The 23,293-nt window shown below is 40.5% G+C and overlaps 3 protein-coding genes across 3 annotated transcripts; 2 read left to right on the top strand and 1 right to left on the bottom strand.

Annotated features, from left to right (window-relative positions):
• The first annotated feature begins 78 nt into the window (after positions 1-78).
• entpd5a (ectonucleoside triphosphate diphosphohydrolase 5a) lies at positions 79-7,387 on the top strand. The gene is made up of 13 exons (XM_023417259.2): positions 79-668; positions 1,064-1,143; positions 1,466-1,609; positions 1,999-2,074; positions 2,637-2,672; positions 3,087-3,175; positions 3,276-3,355; positions 3,483-3,544; positions 3,644-3,745; positions 4,401-4,544; positions 4,658-4,714; positions 5,577-5,692; positions 5,904-7,387. The coding sequence occupies exons 1-13, from the start codon at positions 227-229 to the stop codon at positions 5,985-5,987; spliced, it is 1,512 nt and encodes a 503-aa protein (XP_023273027.1). The 5' UTR covers positions 79-226; the 3' UTR covers positions 5,988-7,387.
• A 311-nt stretch (positions 7,388-7,698) lies between these two features.
• coq6 (coenzyme Q6 monooxygenase) lies at positions 7,699-16,701 on the bottom strand. The gene is made up of 12 exons (XM_023417260.2): positions 16,321-16,701; positions 15,857-15,991; positions 14,268-14,326; positions 12,281-12,407; positions 10,939-11,069; positions 10,735-10,842; positions 10,364-10,426; positions 10,152-10,259; positions 9,283-9,485; positions 8,942-9,057; positions 8,419-8,585; positions 7,699-7,842 (listed from the first exon to the last, which is right to left on the bottom strand). Exons 1-12 carry the CDS (start codon positions 16,520-16,522, stop codon positions 7,813-7,815), a joined length of 1,449 nt encoding a protein of 482 aa, XP_023273028.1. The 5' UTR covers positions 16,523-16,701; the 3' UTR covers positions 7,699-7,812.
• A 63-nt stretch (positions 16,702-16,764) lies between these two features.
• Positions 16,765-23,293, top strand: fam161b (FAM161 centrosomal protein B). The gene is made up of 9 exons (XM_023417256.2): positions 16,765-16,995; positions 18,364-18,587; positions 18,664-19,193; positions 19,558-19,868; positions 21,661-21,779; positions 21,895-22,062; positions 22,183-22,282; positions 22,368-22,537; positions 22,785-23,293. Exons 2-9 carry the CDS (start codon positions 18,370-18,372, stop codon positions 22,864-22,866), a joined length of 1,698 nt encoding a protein of 565 aa, XP_023273024.1. The 5' UTR covers positions 16,765-16,995; positions 18,364-18,369; the 3' UTR covers positions 22,867-23,293.

Genomic DNA, 23,293 nt, shown 5'->3' with positions numbered 1-23,293 from the left:
CTCTCGGTGTGGCCCCATGCCAAGCCCTTATGTCTTTATAAACTGTAAACAGATGACCGGACAGTCCTGAGTGTGCACCGCATCCACTCTGCCTCTGTCCATCCCCACTGCTCTCTCGTCAGGGCCTCTCTCAGTCTTTAACTCCAGCATCCACCAAGGCTTCTTCTCCTCAGCTCGCCTTCTGTTCAGTAACTCCAGCTGTCTCTTCTCTACGGCTGAGAAAACAATGGCCACGCCGAGCCTGCTCCTCACTTTATCCGTGTGGCTTCTGGCTGGGAGCCTCATAGCGGAAGCGACTTACTACCGGCACCACCGCTACGGCCACTTCTACCGCTACCGGGAGCACTCCGCTAACACGGAGAACCTCCTCCCTGAGGTCTCCAACCCGGTGCGTGAAGTCTCGCATCCCGGCGTGCCGACCTACCCCGAGATCCCCGAAGTCTTCCACCCGGCGCCCGAAGTCATCCCCCCCATTCCAGAAGCTTTCCACCCGGTGCCCGAAGTCGTACATCCTGCACCTGAGCCTTATCACCCACCTGAGGTTTACCAGCCAGTCCCTGAAGCCTCCTCCCCCGTCAACATGAGTCGGGTTTTCCATGGGATCATGTTTGACGCTGGGAGCACAGGCACCAGGATCCACATCTATAAGTTCATCCAGAAAGACCCTGGTAAGTGCACCACTCTCTCTCTCTCTCTCCTTCCCTCCCTCTGTAAACCAATAGTAGGGCTTTGCACATGCAGTTGGCTCCCACTCTGTCTGCCTGCTGTTAGGTCATTCACTCAGTGGTGTAAGGACAAACACGCAATAGCAAAGTGCATGGGCAATACAGTTTCTAAAAGTAGCTAAGGTGGACATTTAATTTGCCTGTCTGACTCAACTGTGTAGGAAGCAGACCTCTGAAACTGAACCAGGATGTAGGTGAAGTGCTGCATTCTAAATATCACGTGTTGTAAAAAAAAAAAAACTATGCAATTACAAATACTGAAGTTTCTTTTTGTATATCCTCAAATGTTATACTGTTACCTCTCTGGTTTACGATCTGTATACTGACTTCTTTTTTAGTTGAGCTGCCAGTTCTGGACAATGAAATGTACCATGCAGTGAAGCCTGGACTGTCTGCTTACAAAGACAACCCTGAAGAGGTATGTATGCATGTTTACACCATCACTTATTATTAATTATCACGTATATTAGGGAGTTGTTCACTGTCTGCAAACCACCAAACCACTGGGATTTTCTTTGGGTTGGGCTCATGTGATGTAAACACATTATAATTACAAAAATGCGTCCTGCTGATGCTGTCACTACTGCCCACTCCTGTCTACTGTATTTACCTACCTTTGACTTCAACAAGACTTTAATACATGTATTTGTTTGATTTTAAAACATGTCTTTCTCTCTGCTTTCGGATTGGCCACAAATGTTAATTTTGCTGCCTGTGACTGATTGCCGTCTCTTCTGCAGGGTGGCAACACCATCCGACAGTTGCTGAAGATTGCCAAGAAGACAGTCCCAGAGGAGGAGTGGAGGAGGACCCCGGTGGTCCTGAAGGCCACGGCGGGTCTGCGTTTGCTGCCTGAAGACAAGGCCAACACTCTTCTGAAGGAGGTGAAGCACGTTTTCTCTCTGCCCTCAGACAGTTTGGCACAGACACCACCCGTCCCGCCAAGGAACGGGATGAGAAACCACTAAGTGCTTACAAGTGTCACAGAAAAAAAGAGAAGGCAGCAAGTCTGCCCGTTTGGTGGCTATCATGTTGCAAAAAACCAGCTGTTGTGGGGTTGTGTGGAGTAACCATATTTGTCATTTAAAGTATTAAATCCAGGCTTCTGTTCCAGCCATGTTTGTGGCTGAGTTATCTGTCACTCTAAAACAGAACAGTTTGACTGCCAGAGTCTGGAGCAAAGTGTATGGCTGTGTAATTTAGTGTGATGGCATTGTTTTAAGACATAGGTAGTTGGTAATTCAAATGAAATGATGATACATGTCTTCCACAGGTACAAGAGGTATTTGATGAGTCCCCATTCTTTGTGCCAAACAACAGTGTTTCCCTCATGAACGGAACAAATGAAGGTAGGTTATCTTTTATTACATGTTTGTGCTGTGTACAGTATACTCTACATAAAAATTATACTTTTGGTGATCTTTGACTGAGATATTGTCTGGCCAGGTGTTTTTACTGCCTCATTCACTGAAGATGTATCAAACAGTGCTGCTCTCATAATTCTTTTTACAAGAGGTCTGTTACTACCTCGTTGAGACAAATAAATATGCCAGCGTGAGTCGCTGTCCCACACCCAATAATTTAGTGCGATCCTCCACATCACTCATTAAGACACCCTCACTATGTTGTGTTTCATCATAACTATGTGCCATTCATTATCCTCACTTTATGAGTGCAATAACTTGACATCTGAGACAAATGTAATTACCTGGGCTGGTCTGCAATCCTCCATGTTAGACCAACACTGGTACTTTAATATCAGCCTAATGAAGGAGAACATGACTAAACGTCATCTCCAGTTTATTTATGTGAGCTTGAGTATGTTTGAATGGGAAACTTTAGCACGAGCCAGTTGTAATCACTTCTCAGGTTTTTGCTAATGCAGACATTTTCACCCATGTGCTGTTTTAGGAATCCTCGCCTGGGTCACAGTGAACTTCCTTACAGGTAAGACATTGCTTGTGTTTTGCTATGGTAGTGTTAGTGGTTAGGAGGCTCATATCTGAGGCTCCAGTGTACACAGGAGTCCGGCAGTGAAAGACTCTTGTCTCCTGTCTGAGGTTATGAGCTTGAATCACTGGCCCCACTCAGGTTGCAAAACCAAGCAATATTTCCTCACATTTTTCACACATCTATGGCACCATCACATTTATTTTAAACAACAACAACAACAACTTTAAGCTCCAAACCAATAATGTATTTTCCCTCTTGGTGGGCAAAATATTATCTGTAAGCATGCATCAATCTGACACCAGTGGCTGTAACAAGAATACATTCTAACTAAAACTGAAGACACAGGATCACACAGTATAGTGTACACATTCAGTTTGATGAGTGTAACTTTGTGCTTATTTGCCACAGGTCACTTATACTCCAACACAAGGAGGACGGTGGGGATCCTGGATTTGGGTGGAGGATCTACACAAATTACATTCCTTCCTAAGTCAAAGGTGAATTAAACATTTGATGTAGTAAATACAGCTATTTATAAATGTTGTAAACAAAAACAAAAAAAAAAACACAGCTAAATGTATGTTGTTTATCCAACAGAAAACGGTTCAGTCTGCTCCTTCCAGTTACATTGCCAGATTCAACCTGTTTAACCATACATACCAACTCTACACACACAGGTAAATAACAAAGATGCTATATTCTCTATGGATTTTGCCCATGAAAATTCACTCATTATTGTTCTGTAGAGTAAAACAAATGTATCTATCTAAAAACTTACCATAATTGTATGTTACCATCTCGTAGTTACCTTGGAAATGGACTGTACGCGGCTCGACTGGCAACTCTCGGAGCACTAGGAGCTGATGGTAGAGTATCTAGTACCTTTTATCACCCTTCTGCTTACACTCATTCGTTCCCTAAATGCAGTCACTGGAAGATGGCAAACAGTTATTTGTTTTTCCCAGGTCTTGATTGGAAAGTCTTCACAAGTTCCTGCCTCCCAAAAAAGTTCAGAGAGGATGTGACTTTTGGAGGAACCACCTACAAAGTTAGCGGGATTCCAGACGGTAAGATAAAAGCACTTTGAGGTTTTGATTGCCTTCCCAGTGCCTTGGGTCCAGCATTCCTTTCTTTTCTCTGGAAAACAATAGAGTACAGTATAATACAGTCTCACATGAGGACATTTATCCGCTGAAGTTCCTGTAACCTTGGCGCCAAACGCATGTTTTGTCATACTCTCTCTCTCTGTTTTCCCTCTTGAACAATTATACTGCAGTCAACCTTGTATTTAAACGAAAAGAAAACTGTCAGTTAACTTCACAAATAAGGCAGTCACTCCCATACCACAGTCAAGTAGCCAAAAGATGCTGGGCTTGTCCCTGAGTTGTTATTTTTTTTGTGTAACGAGCGGCTTGATCTGGACCGCTCACAATTATGTGGTAAAAATAGACAGCGTTAACTGCCGCTCTTGTCAGCACATGGTTTTGCCGGTACAACTGCCGGCACAACTGTGCCAATCATGGGACTGTGTGAAAGTTGTCTTTCTGGGGCTTCCCTTGGTGAGCCCCCAGCTTCAACATGTGGCTGACCTCAAACTGAGGCTCCTGACTCTTCCGATTGTATTCCATCCATGCAAGTTTAACTGACTGGTTACATCATATTTCATCACTTAGTTAAATTATTCTGTTACAAAACTACATCTTTCACCTTGTCTTTCTTCAGGCTACGCAGGCTATAAGCTGTGCTACTATGAGGTGATGAAGGTAATCAAGGGAATAGTGCACCAGCCTTACGAGGTGAAGGGCAGCAGCGTGTTCTACGCTTTCTCCTACTACTTCGACAGAGCTGTGGAGTCTGGCCTCATCGGTGAGTGGGCACAGACCAAAGAGTCACCTTCCAGTGCCATTATCTTTCATGCTAATCATCATCTTTTTCACAAAGTAGGTATTCAAATTGCATGTTTGTTTTTTCCTGCACAGATGGCAGTCGAGGAGGTTCGCTTGAAGTTAGGGATTTTAAGAAGAGAGCCAAGGAAGGTAAGAGTTACATGTTATCTTCTCTAGGGTTGGATAAACTTGTATGAAACTAACAATCTTACAAGTTATATATATCAGTCAGCCACTGAAACTTCATGCAAAACAGTCCATGCTCTAAGCAAAAGCACCAGCTTGTTTTTGCACAAAACACTCTGTACGATGGCGCCAAATTGGCACGGCTTATCCTGTCAAAAAATAATTTATTACAACAGTAAAATGTAACCGATTATTTGCTAAAATGTGTTATGGAGGCAGATTATAAGACAAATGTAGTTTATTATCGAGTAAATGTATGTTAACATCACTATAAAAGTTTTTAGTATGTTTAACCGATACACACCATGCTTATCAGTTCAACCTTGTGACACTTGTAATGTCCGTGTAGAACCAGATTTATAGCAAGTAGGAATGAGTTGGTGTGTTATATAAAGCTGTTTGTGTTGTGAGAACACTGTCACATGGTCTTGACGAACAAGTCTGGCTCAGGCTGGGCTGGCAGCTGAGCTGAAGCTGTCTGTCTGGCCCAAGCAGGAGGGCACCTGACAGCCACACAATACCTGGGGGCTGACACATGCTGAAACAAACACACACACACACATCCACTGTGTACTAGGCACCGCCACCCACCCGCAGCCTTGTGCTGACCCTCAGCCACTCTCCTCACACCTCCCTGTTTATTCAGCCAGACAAAACAGAAGGGTCATCTTTTAATCATGTAGCACAGGGGTTAGAAGAGGTGTGTTTTTTTGTTCATACATGGAATGTGTCTCTATCATATGATGCAACAAATGCTTTTTTGTCAGATGTGTGTGAAACCTGTGTTAATGTCATGTGTCAAACCTGTGGCTTTTTGTGTTCACAGTGTGCAACAAAATGACCAAATACCGTGCTATCAGCCCCTTCCTCTGCATGGATATGACATATATCACTTGTCTGCTAAAGGAGGGCTTTGGCTTCAAGGACAACACTGTGCTGCAGGTGAGCAAATCAGAGCCAGGTTACTGTGGACAGTGAATGTGGGAGTCAAAAGAATACACAATATGAAAGGCTGCACGACAAACCTTCACATTCTTGCTGTGCAGTATTTCACAAGATTACAACAATTTTCAATCTGCATGACAGTAGGTGTTGGAAATTCTTTGCGTCTCTGTGGTTTTGATGGAATTCCTCCTCTCACTCTGTTCAACAGCTCGCCAAGAAGGTGAACAATGTGGAGACAAGCTGGGCCCTGGGGGCAACCTTTGACTACTTCAGAAACCTCAACATCCACTAAGGACAGCTTGCTGTCGCAGCAGCCAGCACTGAGAGGGACAGTCTGTCACTGTGGGGTGTCCCTTCCTCCATCCACCCATCCGATCAGCCCGTCCTCTCACAGACACACCCGGTCCCACCACCATGCTCCCTCACCCACCATGCCCCTCCTCTTTTCCTCAACCTCAGCACCCTGCAAACACTCTGAGAACTGTTGAAAAAGAAATCACTATATTTTTATAAGGCCAGCTATTTCTACTGTATGTTGAGCTCATAACTGGTGGGCTGACTTTATTTTTGTAAAACGTTTACATTTTTGATTCCTTATGGGTGTCTGATCTGAAATGTCTTTTTCACCTACCTGTAAAGTGTGTAGAGGGGAATTTAGAAGCAATACAACCAGTCATGGTGTTTTGGTGCTTACTGTGGTCCTGGTGTGCACTGTACAGTACAGTTGAAAACCTCTAACTAACTTTAACTTCTTTTTAATTCCAGCAGTAAATGAACATACAGGACCCTAATTCATCGTCAAAACATCATTGGAAATCGAGCAGATGAAAACCACACAGCTTCTTTTCTTCAACTTTGCACATAACACTTTATTTGCAGATATTGTAGCTAAGACGTAATCAGGTTTTTTGATGTCGACGAGAGAGTTGTACATATTCATCACTAGTGTTGGATTCATTGTCACTCGGGGGCAGAGAGAGCGCTGTGGAGAGATGCTTTTACAAGTATGAGGTTCATGCCTGTATTTTTCAAGTTCAGCCATTATTGTTTGTTTTGTCTAGAGTGGAAAAGACCTTATCAAGCACGGCTAAATTGCAGGGGCCTCAGGTCTGAACTGTATTTTAGACCAGCAAAAGAAAAACCTCTCAAGGAAGACACTGCATCCAACAACATCATTTACAGCCATTAAATGCAACAAAAATGTAAACAGAAATTATGTTAAAAAAAAAAAAAAAAAAGTTTAAGACACCCATGACTCCTTCACTTGATGCTGGTTGATCAAAAACATTAGTAATATTGAATTCTGTTTGTCATTTTTCTTGTGAACTGTACAAATATTTAATTACTGAAAGTTTTATCTAATGTAGAGTATTTTAAATATCCTCATCAAATATTAACTCTTGGACTTTCTGTGTAACTGCTCTCTAAGCCATGCCTTTGCTGTCCTTTCAGTATTCAACATGTTCAATAACTACTGCTGTATATACATAATGTAAACTTATATTAGAGAAATACTTTGACAGGAACGGCTTCTACATTGCGAAAAACTTTATGCTGCACAATTGCTCAGAAATGCCTCTATGTTCATCAGTATGAATAACCTGATGACAATATGTAAATTGTTGTTTTTATTAAATCCAGTGGAATAAGTGTATACTATACATGTATGTTTTAATAAAACATCAAAAAATGCTTTGTGTATCGTTCCACTTAGTTGGATCAACATTTCTCTTTTTTTCTTTCTCATTAACTTTGTGTATGATATTATCCATGACTGTACAGTCTACAGTTTCCTCAGAAGGAAGTGCTTCACATATCATAGTAAGGTGCTGTACTTCTTGGAGAAATAGGAATTTAGGGCTATGAATTGTAGTAATAGTAAAAGTAAACAATCCTTGTGCTTTTGATATCTTAAAATATGCCATGGACAAATGCAAAGTAGTGCACTATTTCTTGAAGTGGATTTATTATGCATCAAAGCACACATGGAAAAAAAATCCCAATAGAGTAAAATAAATCTTTATTATATTAGGTTTTTTTTAAAGTCAAATTTTTTTTTTTTACAGCCGTTAAACAGTCACTGGAGATCCATCAACGACCACTGCATGACGAATCCATCACTTGCTTGCAAATGCTATGATCTGTTCCTGCAGAGGCAAAAGAGACATCATCTCAAAAACTGTAACCTTTGAATCGTACTTGCGAAGAGCCTGTTACAAATGAGCCGCACTGCAGACCTCTATACAAGACCTGTAAAACCAGTGAAATCACATCATTTAATATGGAAAAGATGTCCCGTTTAACTTTGCGCCTCCATAGTGAAATGCCTTTACAACCAGTTACAGTTGTGTTGGTCTGAATCACTTAGTAGGGAATAAAGCCCTTTCACATGAGTGGTCGGTAATAAAAGGGGTGTGAAAACACAAGCCAACACCGCTGTCCGCTGCCCCAGGGCCAGCCCTGCACCCCACCCACACACTTTTGGTAACACTAAATTTGGGGCTAAACTTAGATGCCATAGTAGTAGGTTCAGAACCCTGAAAATTATAGACACCGCTAAAGTAAAGCTCCGTGTAATCAGAAAGGAGGGTGGAGGGTGAGTACAGAGTGGAGGCGGAGTTTAGGTTTGACAGGTGGTTGATATTATCTGAGTGGTGGCCAGGTTCACTGGGATGTACAGGAGGTCATGTTTGGAGGCAGAAGCTAGAAGAGAGGGAGCTTACTTTTAGTGCTGGGAGCATGTTGGTGGCCTGCAGACCCAAGGTGCGTAGGAGAACCACAGGAACAGAGTTAGTGGAATAGAGGCGTTTCATGAGGTCAATGGCAGCCATCATGGGCAAATTGTGCCGCTGACGCTCAGTTTCATATTCTAAAAGGTGCTGCATTGCTCCTGCACAAACAAACAAAGACTTGGGGTTAAAACTGGGGACTTAGTTTAAATGTGTGCATGTCTGTCATATGTTTTGTACATTAAGTCATGGTGCTATTTTGATTTCAGCACATTTAACAGACGGAAAAATAAACACAATATCTCATAACAGGTTTTCCATTTTTATGAAAAGCAACTTACATACAGTTCCTGGCAGAATGAGCAGAAAAACATCAAATAAATGTTGCCGGAAAAGCTGATGCTTTTTATAATTCAGATCAACAGCATGCATTTCAGCAGGGGTTATGGAAAAGAGCTTAGGGGAAACCACTGCGCTATAGTTGCAGCGCTTGTGTCTGTTTAGAATTCTCACTGACCCAGGTCTTTCCCGTTAAAGGCCGCCTGGCTCAGGAGCTGTGTGAGGGAAGCCACATCCCCAAAGCCTAGGTTGGCTCCCTGACCCGCCAGAGGATGGACACGATGGGCTGCATCCCTGCAAAGGCAAACATATCCTCCACTATCCAAACACACTCACTGCATGGTGGGCTATTTTTTATGCACACTGTAAAAACAAAAAGTCATTCCCGTACTTGTGAAGCAAGAGATTAAATGAATGTAAATACGTAAACAACTAACAGCACAGATTTTTAGGACTTTTTTAATCTCTCATTTCATATAATATCATGTGCAGGCAAATACTTTCTGCACGCTATCTTACCCAATCAGAGCCACCCGGTGCCTTATGTACTCTGATGCGTGACCCATGCCCAGAGGGAACATGACTCGGGTCTTTGGGCCGATCCCTGCCACACTTGGAGGGAGCTGTCGAGGTGAACCTGCAGACGGCATGATGGTCGACAGGGCGCCACGGAAAAGAGAGCCAGCCGTCTCAATCAGCTCTGACTGGTTCTCATTATTCCACTGTCAGTACACACACAGACAGGCAAGAAGACAGAGACATAGTCAGAGAGAATGAAAAATGGCCAGAAGAGAGAGAAAAAAGACATTATCCCTTTTGAGTGGACAAAGAAATTAGCTGACATAGGAGCAAAGCTGAACTCCAGGCCAACGAAAGTGCTTTTTTTCCCCTCCCTAACTAACTGGTTTGGCAGGGCTTCGGGAGCTGGGCTAATTAAAAGAAGATGCCGGCCAGGCTATGCAGTTGAATTAGCTCTGTTTGAAAAACATTCCATGCAGTAATGGTCGACACTGGGAGACCACAGGTTTAATTAGCAAACCAGGACTGAAACCAAACGTGACTCAACCATGCTGACCCCGTCCATCAGCAGGCCCAGTAAAAATAGCCAGCTTGGGAAAAGGAGTTTCTCCAAACATAAAAAAAAAAATGGATAGGTATATCATTTCCAGAATGAAATATTAGTATTGTATAAAGTCTGGCCAAAACAATGACAATATTGTTTGTGTGAGTCACTGGAAACAGCTCAACATGTGCGTAAGTCTATGGAGAACCCCTGCCACAAACAGTACACTAGACACAAATACAGAAAATGCTGCACAAATGTTGCCTAGTGACAGATCTGAACGTAAATACAACATCAGCTGTTTAACGGATAGAGCGAGACTTACGAAGGCAGAGTTGATGGCGTCAACAAAGCTCTCCTCATCCAGCTCCAGCAGCTCCTCAGCGAGCCGATGGCTAGTTGACCACACCAGAGAGCTTTCTGTGTCCGACAGCTGCGGAGCACAGAGCATGGATGCTGAAGCTTCATCAAATGCTTATGTGATAGATGGACATTTTACAACAACTACTACCACAGTAAATGATGTAGATATATTACCGGTAACATAGCAATGGGTCCTGTTGGGAGGAACCTCTGCCATGCAACATTGTTCTCTGTGGGCTGTCGAGGGCATAATTTAAATCAAATTAAATTTTATACTAAAATTGTTTGGCATTGTACAGCTACATTTCAATTACATGTATTGCACATAAAAACAAAATATTATAAAGGGTGCTGCTGGGTGGGTGTATTGTTCTCTGCATGCTGACAGAAGTGACATTAAAATAACTATGATAATAAAAACAAAGAGTAAATGAACTCAGTTACATATAATAATGCTTGGTTAAATATTTTTGTGTGCAAATTATAAACATTATAAAAAAGTATTAAAAATCACACTGTATGCCTGTGTTGAATGTGATACTCACTTCTGATAGGTGTAGCACAGCAACAACAGCAGACTGGTCATAATTCCATTTGACTGTGGGTATTCCTAATTCCCTTCTCACCATAGAGTTTGGTCCATCGGCACCAATCTGAAAAACAGATGAGAAAAAAGGAAAACAGTAAAAACCAAAAAAAGGAGAAGGACAGAGGGACAAGCAGAGTTTATGTGATGGAATCAAACTGACCAGCAGCTTGGTCTGAAGAGTCTGTCCGCTGGCCAACGTGACCTGGACCCATGGGATGGAGTCTGCTGTGTGGTGGGGCATGGGCCACCTATACTTCACCACCTTGGACCTGTACTTAACTTGCACATTATCTGACAAACAACAAAGACATAAAACTGGTCACTACAAAGGCAGCGGGAAAGAAAATAAAGCAGTGTTCCTTTAAATGAAATTGCAACTGCTGCGACTCTCTCACAACAAAGGGATCAATCTAGGTCCTGCGTATGTATCATCAATCTAAATCAGTACTTTGCCGCTTTTTCCTTCAAAAAGAAAAAATGAGAGGATGGTTTGCCTGCAGCTAAAGTAGTGGAAGATCTATAAACCACCTCATAAAACACTGCTGGTTTTCCTCCCTGGCACATGGTAGCTGCCGAAGTTCACATCTGACAATCTTCTTAATGGTCTTGGCCTGCCACATTGCACTGACTAATAGTGTTTATCTACAAGCACACCACGCCACACTTTGCGCATGCTGCCAGCTTGTTGGATTTTGCACTAAAACTGCCCATCTTCCTAAAATATCGGCAGCTGGTCATCGCAAAACATGAAAGGATCCCGAGCTGCGTTGGCTCATGCCGACTTGGAGTGGGACCCATCCACAGAACGGCTACTGGTTCCTGAACACGGATGTCAAATATGGGTTTTCAGTGATTGGAGAGCAGGGTTACATTGAAAACAGCTGGTAGAGGAGCATACTTTTCATGTAGTGCATCTTGAGCATAACAACACCACGGCTAAAATGAGAGGAAAGAGAGAAGTGGACAAATGGGAGGCACATGAGGCAAAAACGTGCTGTAACCACACATCCGTTGTTTGGTGCAAAATGTTGAAAACTGTTTATAAATATGGCACTTTAACTGCACGTAGCAGAGTTAAGTTTTTATTTGAGAACCTCACAAAAGTTGGTCTAATGTCTAACAGCAACGCAGGACTATACACGGTCAGCGCTTTGGTGTCTTAAGAGGTGGCAAAAGCTTGGGAGCACATGGCAACTTTAAATAGGTCACTGGACCACTTCACGTGTCAGAGGGTGCTGGGGCTCTGCAGTTCCCAAAATGTGAGGTTTTTATTGAAAAGGCAGGAAAAACATGGATGGCTCCAAGAGCTTAACTTGTCTTTAAAAACAGTCACAGAGAGAGAGTACAAATAAACACGACCTGGGGAATAGGATGGAATAAATGTGGTGGCATTAGCTGCCAGACTCAGCATCCATTAAGCAGATGGAACAGGAATCAAGAGGTCTTACAGAGCTCTGCTACTGTGTGGGGCTTCATGTTTTAATCATAAATGCTGTGCTTACCGGACAGACTGTGCAGCTGTTTAGTGAGTGCAGCCACAACGATGTCGTTCTCCACGATGTATGCCATCTCGTCCTGCAGGTTCTCCTTATCGAATGTGATCAGGGCGTCTGAGCAGGCATCCCAAACCTAAATGAGAGACCCATTACGCCTGTGGTCTACAAGTCTATCCTTAAATGCATCCCCTTTCCATATATATAGCTGGGCAGAGAAGCGACGCTTCATTGAGCTGAACACATCAAAGTTGTTAGTTGCTGTCGGAGATTGGCACAGCCTACATTCATCAAACCCAGAGTTACGAGGGTCACCAGCACCCCTCTGGCTGGACTGCTGATTTCAGCTTAATGGAGCTCTCTTAGGTGGAGGACCAAATGACATTTTGTGATGTGGATTTACACAAGCAATTTCTTGGAAACACAAATAACAAATGACATGTTTGCAGACATTACAGAGTAAGTCAATATTTATCCGCAACCAAAGCGGAAGAATGAGATATAGTTTTCGGTTACTGTAATTCCAACCTTGAAAGCACTGTTTGAGTTAAACATGAGGGGGGTGAAAAGTGTTTGTACAAGGTTAATCCTCTCCTGCGTTGTAACTATGGTGACAGAACCCATCATTCTGCAGTAATATGCTGCTGCTCTACTTTTTTCCAACTTGCCATAAAGTAGGGGGATATACCCTACAGAAAACCACTAATGGCAGTTGGTTTGCAACTTGTGATAAGTGGTTGGGGAGAAAGATTTACTGAGACCAGCCCAAAAATTGTTTTGGTTTTGTTTAATGCGGGGTGAAATGATGCAGCTATGGAGTAGAATGAGTTAGTACTTTCTGTGCAAGAATTAAACAATATACTTCCTTGCAACTTTATAGAGAAAAATGTGCGCAAAATGAGGCCTTCATGGCAAAAACTCGGTTTGCCTTCTGTTTCAAATCTAAACCCTCAATGCTTACTGCACATTTAAGGTGGAAGAGTATTTTATTGCATGGAAAGAATGTTATTTAGAGCTGACCTGCAGTACATACTTTCCAGTGCAATGGCTGAGATGTATATGACTGAGATTCAATGGGCAAACAAGCCAAAACAGTGGTAGCAGAGTGAAGGTATAATGGGAGAGGTACACTACCATAATCACTGTAAAGCACTGCATGATGACATCTTGGGTCCAGAGAGAAACCCTGCGGTCGAGTGTTTGGTACGCACCGACCACATCTTACAAGCGGGACTGAGCCTACACCCGCAGCCGTAAAGCCGGTTCACATTGCAGCAAACAACCACTCTCCTAATCTTTCATCTTCTTGCCGTTGTTCACATGAATCTTCATAATTAGAAGATGAGGGGAGCGAGTACCAATTTGAAAATATCAAAAGGATTTATTCTTCATAGAGAAGATGGCTTTAATAAATAAGACTTGAATGTTCAGAGAGCCATCCTGTACTCTGAATGAGCCAGGAGATGGACTTCTTCTTCTTTTTTTTTTTTTTAAACTATACCTTATATTCTTTGGCTTTCAGTGTGCCACCGAGCCAGCATAGCTACCGAAAAGGCATAAATTGTACAAGGGAATGAACAAAATGCATGTTACATGAAACCACTGTTTGCCATTTGAATGTGAACAATTATATACCATATACATGATTATATGATACAGTATTGTGTTGCTTGTTCATTATGCTGAATGACTGAGTAGAAGCTGAGTGTCACAGATTTTTCTCTCCACAAATTGTATGGTGCTATGATTGATGGATGGCAGAAATACATATAGTATGCCAGTAAGTTAGAAAGTCTTGAGGACACATGCGGAAAAAAATCAAGTTGTGTAACAGAAGGATTTTGGGAGCTGTTCGGTGTTGAAGAAGGTTCCAGTTTTTTTCTGTCTTGAAATGATACTTTTCTGAACTTTTGACTTAGCAGTACAATAGCAGTTACTGCACTTTACTGTACAGATAAAAAGCAATAAAACAAAAGAGCACTAAAGATCAACATACCTGCATTCTTTTATACGGCTTGCACCTCATCTCTGTAATGTGTTCCCATGCTCCAATACCTGTGTGTACAAACACATCAAAACAATTACATTACTAATTCAGTGCAACAATCCACGCCAGTGTATTACAAATAATCCTAATCATATCAGTCATCATACTCTGAAAATCAAAACATGAATTCTGTGAATCTTAATATTTTTTGTAAAAGAATAAAAATAGAATATGTTTACATAATGTGGGTCTATCAGGGTCAAGTGTGAACTCCACTGGGACCAACAGCCAGGTGTGAATCTAGTGATGTGGATGTGCTTTCGACTTTTCAGGAGAATGAGTCAAAGTCAATCCATTGTAAATGTTTAAAGGAGGACACAGAGTTGTGGTAAACTTGACTATTGACTATTATGTGATGAGATTACATTGAAATGCTAAATACTAGAACTTTAGCCTACACTATGTGGTAGTGGGGATCTACATTATCAATACAATAAGAATTTAAAGCACCATGTAATGTTTCATGTGACACGTGGCCAAGTCTGGAAACTTTACAAAGGAGTGTAGCAGTGTTCCATAAACATGGGTCAAGTTCAATTTATGTCTTTACTTGGTGCGCAGGTGCCAATGGGAGGCAAAGCTGTCACAGCCAAGCACAATGTTTCACATTAACTCCTTCACACTGCACCACTGCATTCCTATCAAACACCCTAACAACATTTCAGAGTGTCAAAATCAGATAAGGTTTCTAATCAGATTAAGGGGTAAACACCATAAAGTCAATAAATTGTTCAAACATAATGCAAAGGAGCTGAATTTATTTGAGATGTTAAGCAAAACTTTACCCTCTGTCTCTCACTTTCAAGATTATTATTACCTGAAAATATTACCATGGTGCACTGGACCCACTGGGGAGATGCTGTAGTTGTTGCTGCCCATGTTCTTATCCCTGAACTGCACAGATGACCACATGCTGTGCTTGATGTTATTTTAAGACATGAGTCTGGATAAATGTGGATGGACTTAAGTGTCCAACAATCAAAGTAATTTAACCTAATGATTGTTGTCTGCATAATTCCATGCAATAACGAAATGCACAGGTCTGGACTGATGTTCATGTTTCAGCTAGTTTTCGTTGATTCCAGACCTGAGACAGTAATTTTGGACAAAGAATATGTTTCACAGACACGTTCTTTAAGCTGAGCTAAAGTTACACTACCTGGCATCTCTGACTCTCCCTTTCCTTGGCTTCCAAAATCTATAATGCTGAGAGATACCTTTATCTTCAAAATTGGGCCATAGAAAAACTCAACTATGAAAAAAAAAACTGTGTCAGGAGAAATCTCAGGTGACCAGGTGAAGAGGTGAAGAGGAACAACTGAGGTCAGATATGATCCCTGCTAAGCCTGGGTGACTGGACAGTGTCTGATCCCTGGCTTACCTTGTGGAAGTCATTTACTAGTCTGGCACCACAAGCTTCTCACAGAAGGAAGCTAATCACCACATAAATAACTTTTTGATTTGTTTTCTGTCTGTCATTCCAAACACAACAAAACTTGCTGTTTCTTTGTGTTAGATCGTAACAGGGTATACTGTACCGCTGAGGAGGGTGGCAGAACCTGGACTGATGGAGCTGACTCTGGTGCTGTAGATGTCTGGGACCTTGTCCATCACTTTCTTGTTGCCCGCTTCAAGCAGCAGAATCTTCTTACCCATCAAGTTGGGATCCATTCCTGTCAGTAATTAAATGTTGTATAAAAGATGACAGCACATATATAAGAATGAGCCTCATTCTTACAAGATTATTAAAATCTTGTGGTGTAGCTATGAGTGTTTAATTTAGGCATTTTACACCATGTTTTTCCTGTTACATAACATCTTAGAATTACTTTTTAATAGATTTTAGAAAATAGTTTCTATATGACTCTCTGGTTTGGGTGAATGGAAATAGTACTACCTTACACTGCCGTCTAACATTACCTTTAGTTTTGATATGGACAGGTTGATAATAGCTGTCATACATTGAAATGTGGTCACTGAGTGCTAGGAGGACATCACTCACCAAGGGAACATGCCATTGCAGATCCAACCATCCCTCCCCCGGATATAATGACATCATAAACGTCATTCTTGCCAGAATCGTCCCCATGTTCTGCGCACACTAATCCTCGTCTGATGATTTTTACAGCAGATACATGCTTCTCTGTTATAAAACACCGGCCAAGTCCGTTACAGGCCAGCGCCGCCTTTGAAAGCTTGTGCATTATTCAGTCGTCACCCTGTCTTCATATGAGACAAGCCGCGTATTAAACAGGTGAGAGCAGTCCAACTCCGGAAGCCTGGATACATTCATATGACAATCAAACAGTCGATTCCCCTTGAATGTGTCCTAACAATAGCAGCTGTGTAATCCTGCCATGTTCTGTTGACAAGCGCTCCAGAGGAAGTACTTCCGGTTTCATGTCCAATCACAGAAGACGTCCGTCACGGCTGGCGCTGCCGCTCCTGTCCGCCGACGGTGCTAATGCTACCAAAAACTGACGGTTGAGTACAAGTAGAGAAGACTTGCTTAGTTTCAAGTGTTATATTAACCCGGTGTCAACTTTATAAACAACAGACAGTTTTAGCTGCAGTGCATCTAAAGTGCACTAAAGTCTTGCGGTGCATCTTGTCAGCGAAGATATTGGAAACCGCCTCGACAGAGAAATACTACTTCCTGAAACTCGTCTTTTGCCAGGTTGGTGGCTCATTATTGCTTTTAAGTTGAATTTCGTTGATTTATTTCGGCTATAATGTGCTTTTAAGTGGTAGAAAATAGAACCTATGTTTGTATATAATTACAAAAGTAAATACATATTTAAATTATTGCATAGCTAACGGTAAATACATGTCTACATCATACACCGCTGTAGGAGAGAGGTCTGGTTACCATGGTAACTATTTCACACAGACTGACTGGAGGTGGAGTTTGAAGTGTGTAACTTTTTTTAATATCAATGCAATATCATACTATATATGATCAGAAATATTAATGAGTATTATAGATATTGATTAATTGGTCAACAATTTTTTCGATGAATTGATCAATCATCACAGGTGTAGTATATAAATGTTCTGGTAAAAGGAGTAATATCACAGTGTAGAATTAAACCAGAGGCAAAAGTACTGATTTTGTATAATGGCTCATTTCAGAATAATTATATTGTTGGATTATAATTATTGATGGATCAATGTGCACATTCATTTTGCAGCTGGTAAAAGTGGGTCTGACTTTAATTACTTTACATACTTTTAATCTGTAACTACTAACTAAAGTTATCAAATCTGAATTGTAGTGGAGTAGAATTATAAAGTAGCAGAAAATGAAAATACTCAAGTAGCGTACATATAGGCTACCTCAAAATTGTACTGTAATGTACAAATTTATTTTCCACCACTGAAAATACTTAATTACAAGTAAATGACGAGAAAATGTCCTACATCCAAAATTCTACTTACTTTAAGTAAAAGTTCAAATGTGTTATGAGAGAATTATACTTGAAGTATCAAAGTAAGAGGTGGTTCTGCAGTAAAATGGCCTGTGATTATTAAATGTGACATTATTACACTACTGATGCTAATTTGTCAATTTGTAATGTGTATGTAGTGGAATAGAAATATAAAGTAGCATCAAATGGAAATACTGAAGTGAAAGACAAGCACTCCATTATATTTGTAAAATGTCAGTAAATAGTGAAAATTGTCCACTGCAGCAGTAATGTTCAGAGTAATGTCAACATTAAGTCTGTCATTGTCATTCTGTCAGTGTTTGTGTAGATGTGTGCACATTTCTTTTAAGGTGGTTGAAAGTATTGGCAGACAATTTATATTTTTTGTTTATTTTAAAAAGGGGGCATGTATTGTTTGTGAAAATCTATTATTGGAAATGTTCAAAGTGACTGTAACAATGGAAACATAAGAAGTTTGGTATTTCCCCTTGATTAATGATTACATTTTCTTTTGTTTTTAATTTACAGGAATAAACAAAGTTCCACGTTCTACTTTTTTGCTTTATTCTCATTACTCCTACTTTCCTTTCCTTTACTTTTTTGTTTTTTTTTGTTAGACAAACATGTCAAAGCTAGAGGCCTTGCTGGAAGATGGACTCAGATCAGAGTTAATGCTTAAGCAGCAGCTGAAGACCATCAGTGAGGCCCTTAGACAGCAGCTGCAGGAGTCAGAGAAGAGACAGACAGAGGAGTTGGAAAGGAGGATTCATCAGGACGCTCTCCTGTCAACAGATATACACCAAGAGTCCATTGATAAAAAAGAAGTCAACCGTCAGCCCAAGTAAGTCGATTGTCCTTTATGTTTTGTTTTAATTATAATATACCCATTTTCTTAAATATCTTTACTGATTTTTCAGAAATGTAGGAATGAGGAGATCCATCTCTACATCTGGCCTGACCTCAGACAAAGAGACCTCCCATCATCTTAGACAGTCAGAGAGGCCTAACTCATCTTCTCCAGCCTGGGTATTGCCAACAAACTGCAAGCATTGTTCTGTCAGGACTTCCCCACTGACTCCTACCAAGACACAACTATATGAACAGGTAGCTTTATTTAAAACAACACAGATGAGCAAAGAGGAGGAGGCCGAGGCTGAATGTCAGAAGAAGTTCTGTGCTGTCCCAGTCCCCAACCATGTCACCCAGCCCCTCTATCAGGAGGTGATTGAGCTTAGAGAGAAAGAGAGGAAGCAGGGTCATGAGCAGAGAAAGAACTTTTTGCTCTCCATACAAAAACCTTTCAGCTTCCAGGAAAGAGAAAAGGAAAAAAGGCAGAAGCTGTTAGCTACGTTAAACCAAGCCTCCCAGGATCAGAAGAACAAGATTCCTACTGTCAGAAAATCTCTTCACAAAGTAGAAAATGACTCACTAGATTCTGAGTTGAAAGGTGGGTTGATTGTGTGATTTGTTTCCTTCCAAATGGTATGATGCTGGCTAGTGGAGTGTATTATACTATATACTGACCGATATAGGCCACTGTTTCCCAACTTTTTTTGCTTGTGAAATTGTATTTGTCCATGAGTTGTGAGCAGTTCAATGAAGAGCCCTATATAAAATACATTTGTTCTTCAGACTTTGAACATGTCTTGAATTTATAGCCTGTAATTGAGAGACACATTGCAATTGTTTAAACTGTTACACATCAAACTGATACCGTTTCATATTGAATACATTGTATAAAGTGCTTCTAAAACACTCAACACAGAAACATGACTACAGCTTCTACCTTATCTGACTGTAATTCTGCGCAGACCAGGAGGAGGTTTGCAGGACCGTCCACACTCACACGACACAGCGACAGGAGAATTCCACTTCGTCCTGCAGCCCGAAACTTCGCATTGCCGAGCACACCAGGAAAGAAAAGCTGGGTTTCCTGGATGAGAAGCCGAGCTTCCAGCCAAAAATCATCCATCAGATCCCTGATTTCAGCAGGTTGCACAAGGCCTTGCAGACAGAGGCACTGAGAAGAACACAGAGTAAAGAAGTGACAAAGTGTCAACCCTTCTACCTCAGGACATCAGCTCTCCCTGTGAGGCAAAGTAGGATGAGCCCAGACTCACAGGTAAAACATTTTTCTTCACCTCAGTTCAGATTTAGTTGCTTTTACTCATTCATTCTTTATAATGCAGTTTGGTTTAATTACTTCTCAGAATATCACATCAGTAAATGTGAAGGGAAATGTCTGTTTTTAGGAGACAGTGTCTCTTGAGGATTTACATAAGAAGGAGAAATCCAGGTCCAGATTGTTTCATGTTTCAGTTTTCCATCACATTTTTTTGAAGTCTCTCACATCTTCTCTGCTTGATGGATGGTTCAAGACACATCCATCCACCATTTAATCAAGTCAATACCCTTCTCTTTTTTAAGGAGGACAGGAAACCATTAAACTTCCTTAAAGGCCCTACTGTTCTAGATGATAAATAATGCTGATTACCTCCTTTCTTGTTCAAAAAGGTCTGTGTCAGTAATTATTGCACTAAATGTACAGAAACTGGTCTAATTAGGACAGATGATTACCATGCATTTTTTGCTGATTGTATAATGGTCTACTGTGTATTCCTGAAGTCCCTCAACACCCAGAAGTGTTTATTTCATAAAATGTGACAAAGGAATTCGACCAGGTCAATTTTTATTTTATTTTATGTGTCCATGGGAGCAATATGTTTGATGATAAAAGATTTATAGTACAGTTTAAGTTTTTTTATGTCAAGTGTGTTATTTTTGAGGCGGTTCAGACCACTTCTCTCAGATGTGGAACTGAAAAGCTATTTAAAATATGTACACTAGGACATCATCAAAGAGGGACTATTCCCCTCCCTTAAACGGTTCTATTTCAAACTTTTTCCAGCTCATAATTTATGAATTTTAACCCAAGCCCCATTTCTGCAGTACTTGATATACTTAACAAACATAAAATATTTGTTCACTTTTTGTCCCTCAGTGCAAATAGCAATATTTTTTTATGAGCTTAATCACATATTTCACAACAACAATCCAATGTATGTTCATTGAAATTTGTCATTACAGAGTAAGATTAATTATAAAAGTAATTAAGGAAGAAAAACAGTAATTGAAACTGATCCAAAGTGGTAGGATGAACTTTGTGATCAGTGAAAGTTCCTGTTTTGCTTCCTTTCATATATCTCTGGCTCTGCCTAAAATTATACAATTACCAGAATTCTATTTTATGGACCATGTCAGACATTCATGGGCAAAATCTGATTTAACCAGTGGTTATATATAGTTATATTTTTCCCTCACTAAATGACTGTATTGTAAATACATGTTTAACTTGTTGTTACTGTGTGGTTTCTCATAAAAAAATAATAAAACTGACAACCATTATTCTATAGGGAATCTATAAAGTATACTGTGTGTGTACAGGCAGCGGTCTTGCTGTAAAGTCCTAGAACCATCAGTATCTCACCAATTAATCTGTCATTTTGATGAAGTAAGAAGGAAATCTATTATTACTAGGTGCAATATTTAGAAATCTTTGTTTTTGTTTTTTTAATCTCTTATATAAGTCATCAATTATAGAGGTAGGTAATGGCTTCTAGTTTTCCTATGGTACTTAAGATTTCAAAGTAAAAACTCTTTAAGATGTTTAGATGTTTTCTTTTTTTTGTGTGTGGCTTTGACCACAGCAAATAAACAGCTTTTTCCACAAACCCAGTTTTCCTATGTTCTGTCTTCTCACAAAAAACTTACATAAAGCATACACATCACGTACTGTAGGTTTTTAAGTTCATTCTAAATTAATGGAGTTTATGCAATATGTGGTCAAGCAATGTATTTTGTTTTGATTTGAGCTAAGAAAAATGTTTTAAAAGTTTTTTTCCTCTCATTGACAGGAACCAAAAATAAGTCATCTCAGTAGAAGCAAGTCACTTGGGGCCTTAACATCACTGTCCACAGACACACTCCCCTTGTACATCACAGATGCTGTGAGGAAGCGCTGCATGGCCATCAGGTGAACTGGATCAGTTTGGCATGACTGTTGAAGTTTGGATAGTAGATTTTTTTCTTTTTAAAATGTCTACACACTAAATGATTGGATCTACTGATATATATTTTTACCTTCACAGAAAGTCAATGGAGGTGAGGGATAGTAAGAATCAAGAGAGTGCAGACTGGTTGAGGAAGTACCAAATGAGGTCCCAGGCCATGAAGAAGACAGTTGCCCTCCATGCGAAGCTGATGGACCCAAACAGCAGCTTGAAGGAAGTAAATAATGAAAAACTAAAGCACCATATGTGAGTACTGGTCAAGAGAGACAATTCATTCTTGCAATGTTGCAACCTTTGTGACTCACATCACAACGACCACACAAGCCTGCCACAGCGGCTAAAAGTATAATCTTTTTTTACATAAAGTGTGGCTGACCGACAAAGGACGAGAGAATACATGAAAGAGTTACGGAAAATGAAGGCACGAGTTAGTGAACGCCCTTATTTGTTCGAACAGGTGAAACAGGTACGTGACATGAAGCTTAAACATTACATCATATTGTAAATAATATGCATCTCCAGTGGCATAACTTTGGGTTTTTAACTGGCAGAGAAATGCAAAAGCTCATGCAGAGCAGACATACAGAGACAAGCTGAGGAAAGCTGGCTTTAAGGAGCAATTTGTTCAAGAAAATGGAGAAACAACTGAAGGAACATCAGTCTCATCCAGATCTGAGGACGATGTGAATAACCACAGCAATGAAAATAACATTCATAGCAGGTATGCAGGGTGAGAATTTTTAGCAAGTTTTGTTCATACACTATGTAATCCCAGTGTGTCCGGTAAAATTATGAATAGCACTGCTGATGGAGAGCCAAGGACTTCATGTGGTTTGGTCATATTATATTACATAATTTTCTGAGTTTGCCCTGCAGTCTTTAGTGAAGAAAAGACAAATACTGTAGCCAAGTAAAAGTTTGATGTAATTACAATATAGCCATTTTCTAACCCAACATGTCTGATTTAGGGAAGAAAATGTAGACGACGGGGAGAAAATTGAAGATGTGGAAGAGGAGAGCGTGAAGTCCAAAGGGGAAGAAATGCCATGATCAAAAAGGTTCAGGCGGCACAGAGCTTTTTGTGGCCTCTCCACTAGAAAACAACACTGTCTTCAAAAATGATTCATGTCACGGCTAACTATCCGCACCAAACGTTTGACAGTTTAAGATGTGCAACCATAAATTATGAAATTACAAAACATCTGGACTTTACAGTCACAAATGTCGGGGATTACAACTGGAAGAAAATAAAAGTTTATAGAACTGAATATGTTTATAAGTAATTAATATTTTATATGCTTTGAGCTTAACACACTCAGATATATATACAGATCTGCATAACATTTCAAGCAGATTAAACTGAAAATAAAAAGGCTACTTTTGGTTTTGTGACAACAATTTTGCTAAGGAATATGAAGACTGTAATTTTGAGGATGATGAGCACTTGGTTACCAGAATAAACAGTTCAAAAACAAAA

Source organism: Seriola lalandi, unplaced genomic scaffold (assembly GCF_002814215.2).
Source record: "Seriola lalandi dorsalis isolate HSWRI2012SDOR001 ecotype SW California unplaced genomic scaffold, Sedor1 jcf7180002054573, whole genome shotgun sequence".
In the NCBI taxonomy this organism is placed as follows: Eukaryota; Metazoa; Chordata; class Actinopteri; order Carangiformes; family Carangidae; genus Seriola; species Seriola lalandi.
This window is presented reverse-complemented; position numbering and strand designations above follow the sequence as displayed.

Coding starts and splice junctions, on each gene's coding strand:
- entpd5a (XM_023417259.2), top strand. CDS start 227: ATGGCCACGCCGAGCCTGCTCCTCACTTTATCCGTGTGGCTTCTGGCT. Junction 3,176..3,275: donor CATTCCTTCCTAAGTCAAAG/GTGAATTAAACA, acceptor TTTATCCAACAG/AAAACGGTTCAGTCTGCTCC. Junction 4,715..5,576: donor TAAGAAGAGAGCCAAGGAAG/GTAAGAGTTACA, acceptor TTGTGTTCACAG/TGTGCAACAAAATGACCAAA.
- coq6 (XM_023417260.2), bottom strand. CDS start 16,522: ATGCACAAGCTTTCAAAGGCGGCGCTGGCCTGTAACGGACTTGGCCGG. Junction 12,408..14,267: donor AGCCGTATAAAAGAATGCAG/GTATGTTGATCT, acceptor TCTCTCATTTAG/GTTTGGGATGCCTGCTCAGA. Junction 10,260..10,363: donor GACCCATTGCTATGTTACCG/GTAATATATCTA, acceptor TGTGCTCCGCAG/CTGTCGGACACAGAAAGCTC.
- fam161b (XM_023417256.2), top strand. CDS start 18,370: ATGTCAAAGCTAGAGGCCTTGCTGGAAGATGGACTCAGATCAGAGTTA. Junction 19,194..19,557: donor ACTAGATTCTGAGTTGAAAG/GTGGGTTGATTG, acceptor AATTCTGCGCAG/ACCAGGAGGAGGTTTGCAGG. Junction 22,063..22,182: donor GAAAAACTAAAGCACCATAT/GTGAGTACTGGT, acceptor TTTTACATAAAG/TGTGGCTGACCGACAAAGGA.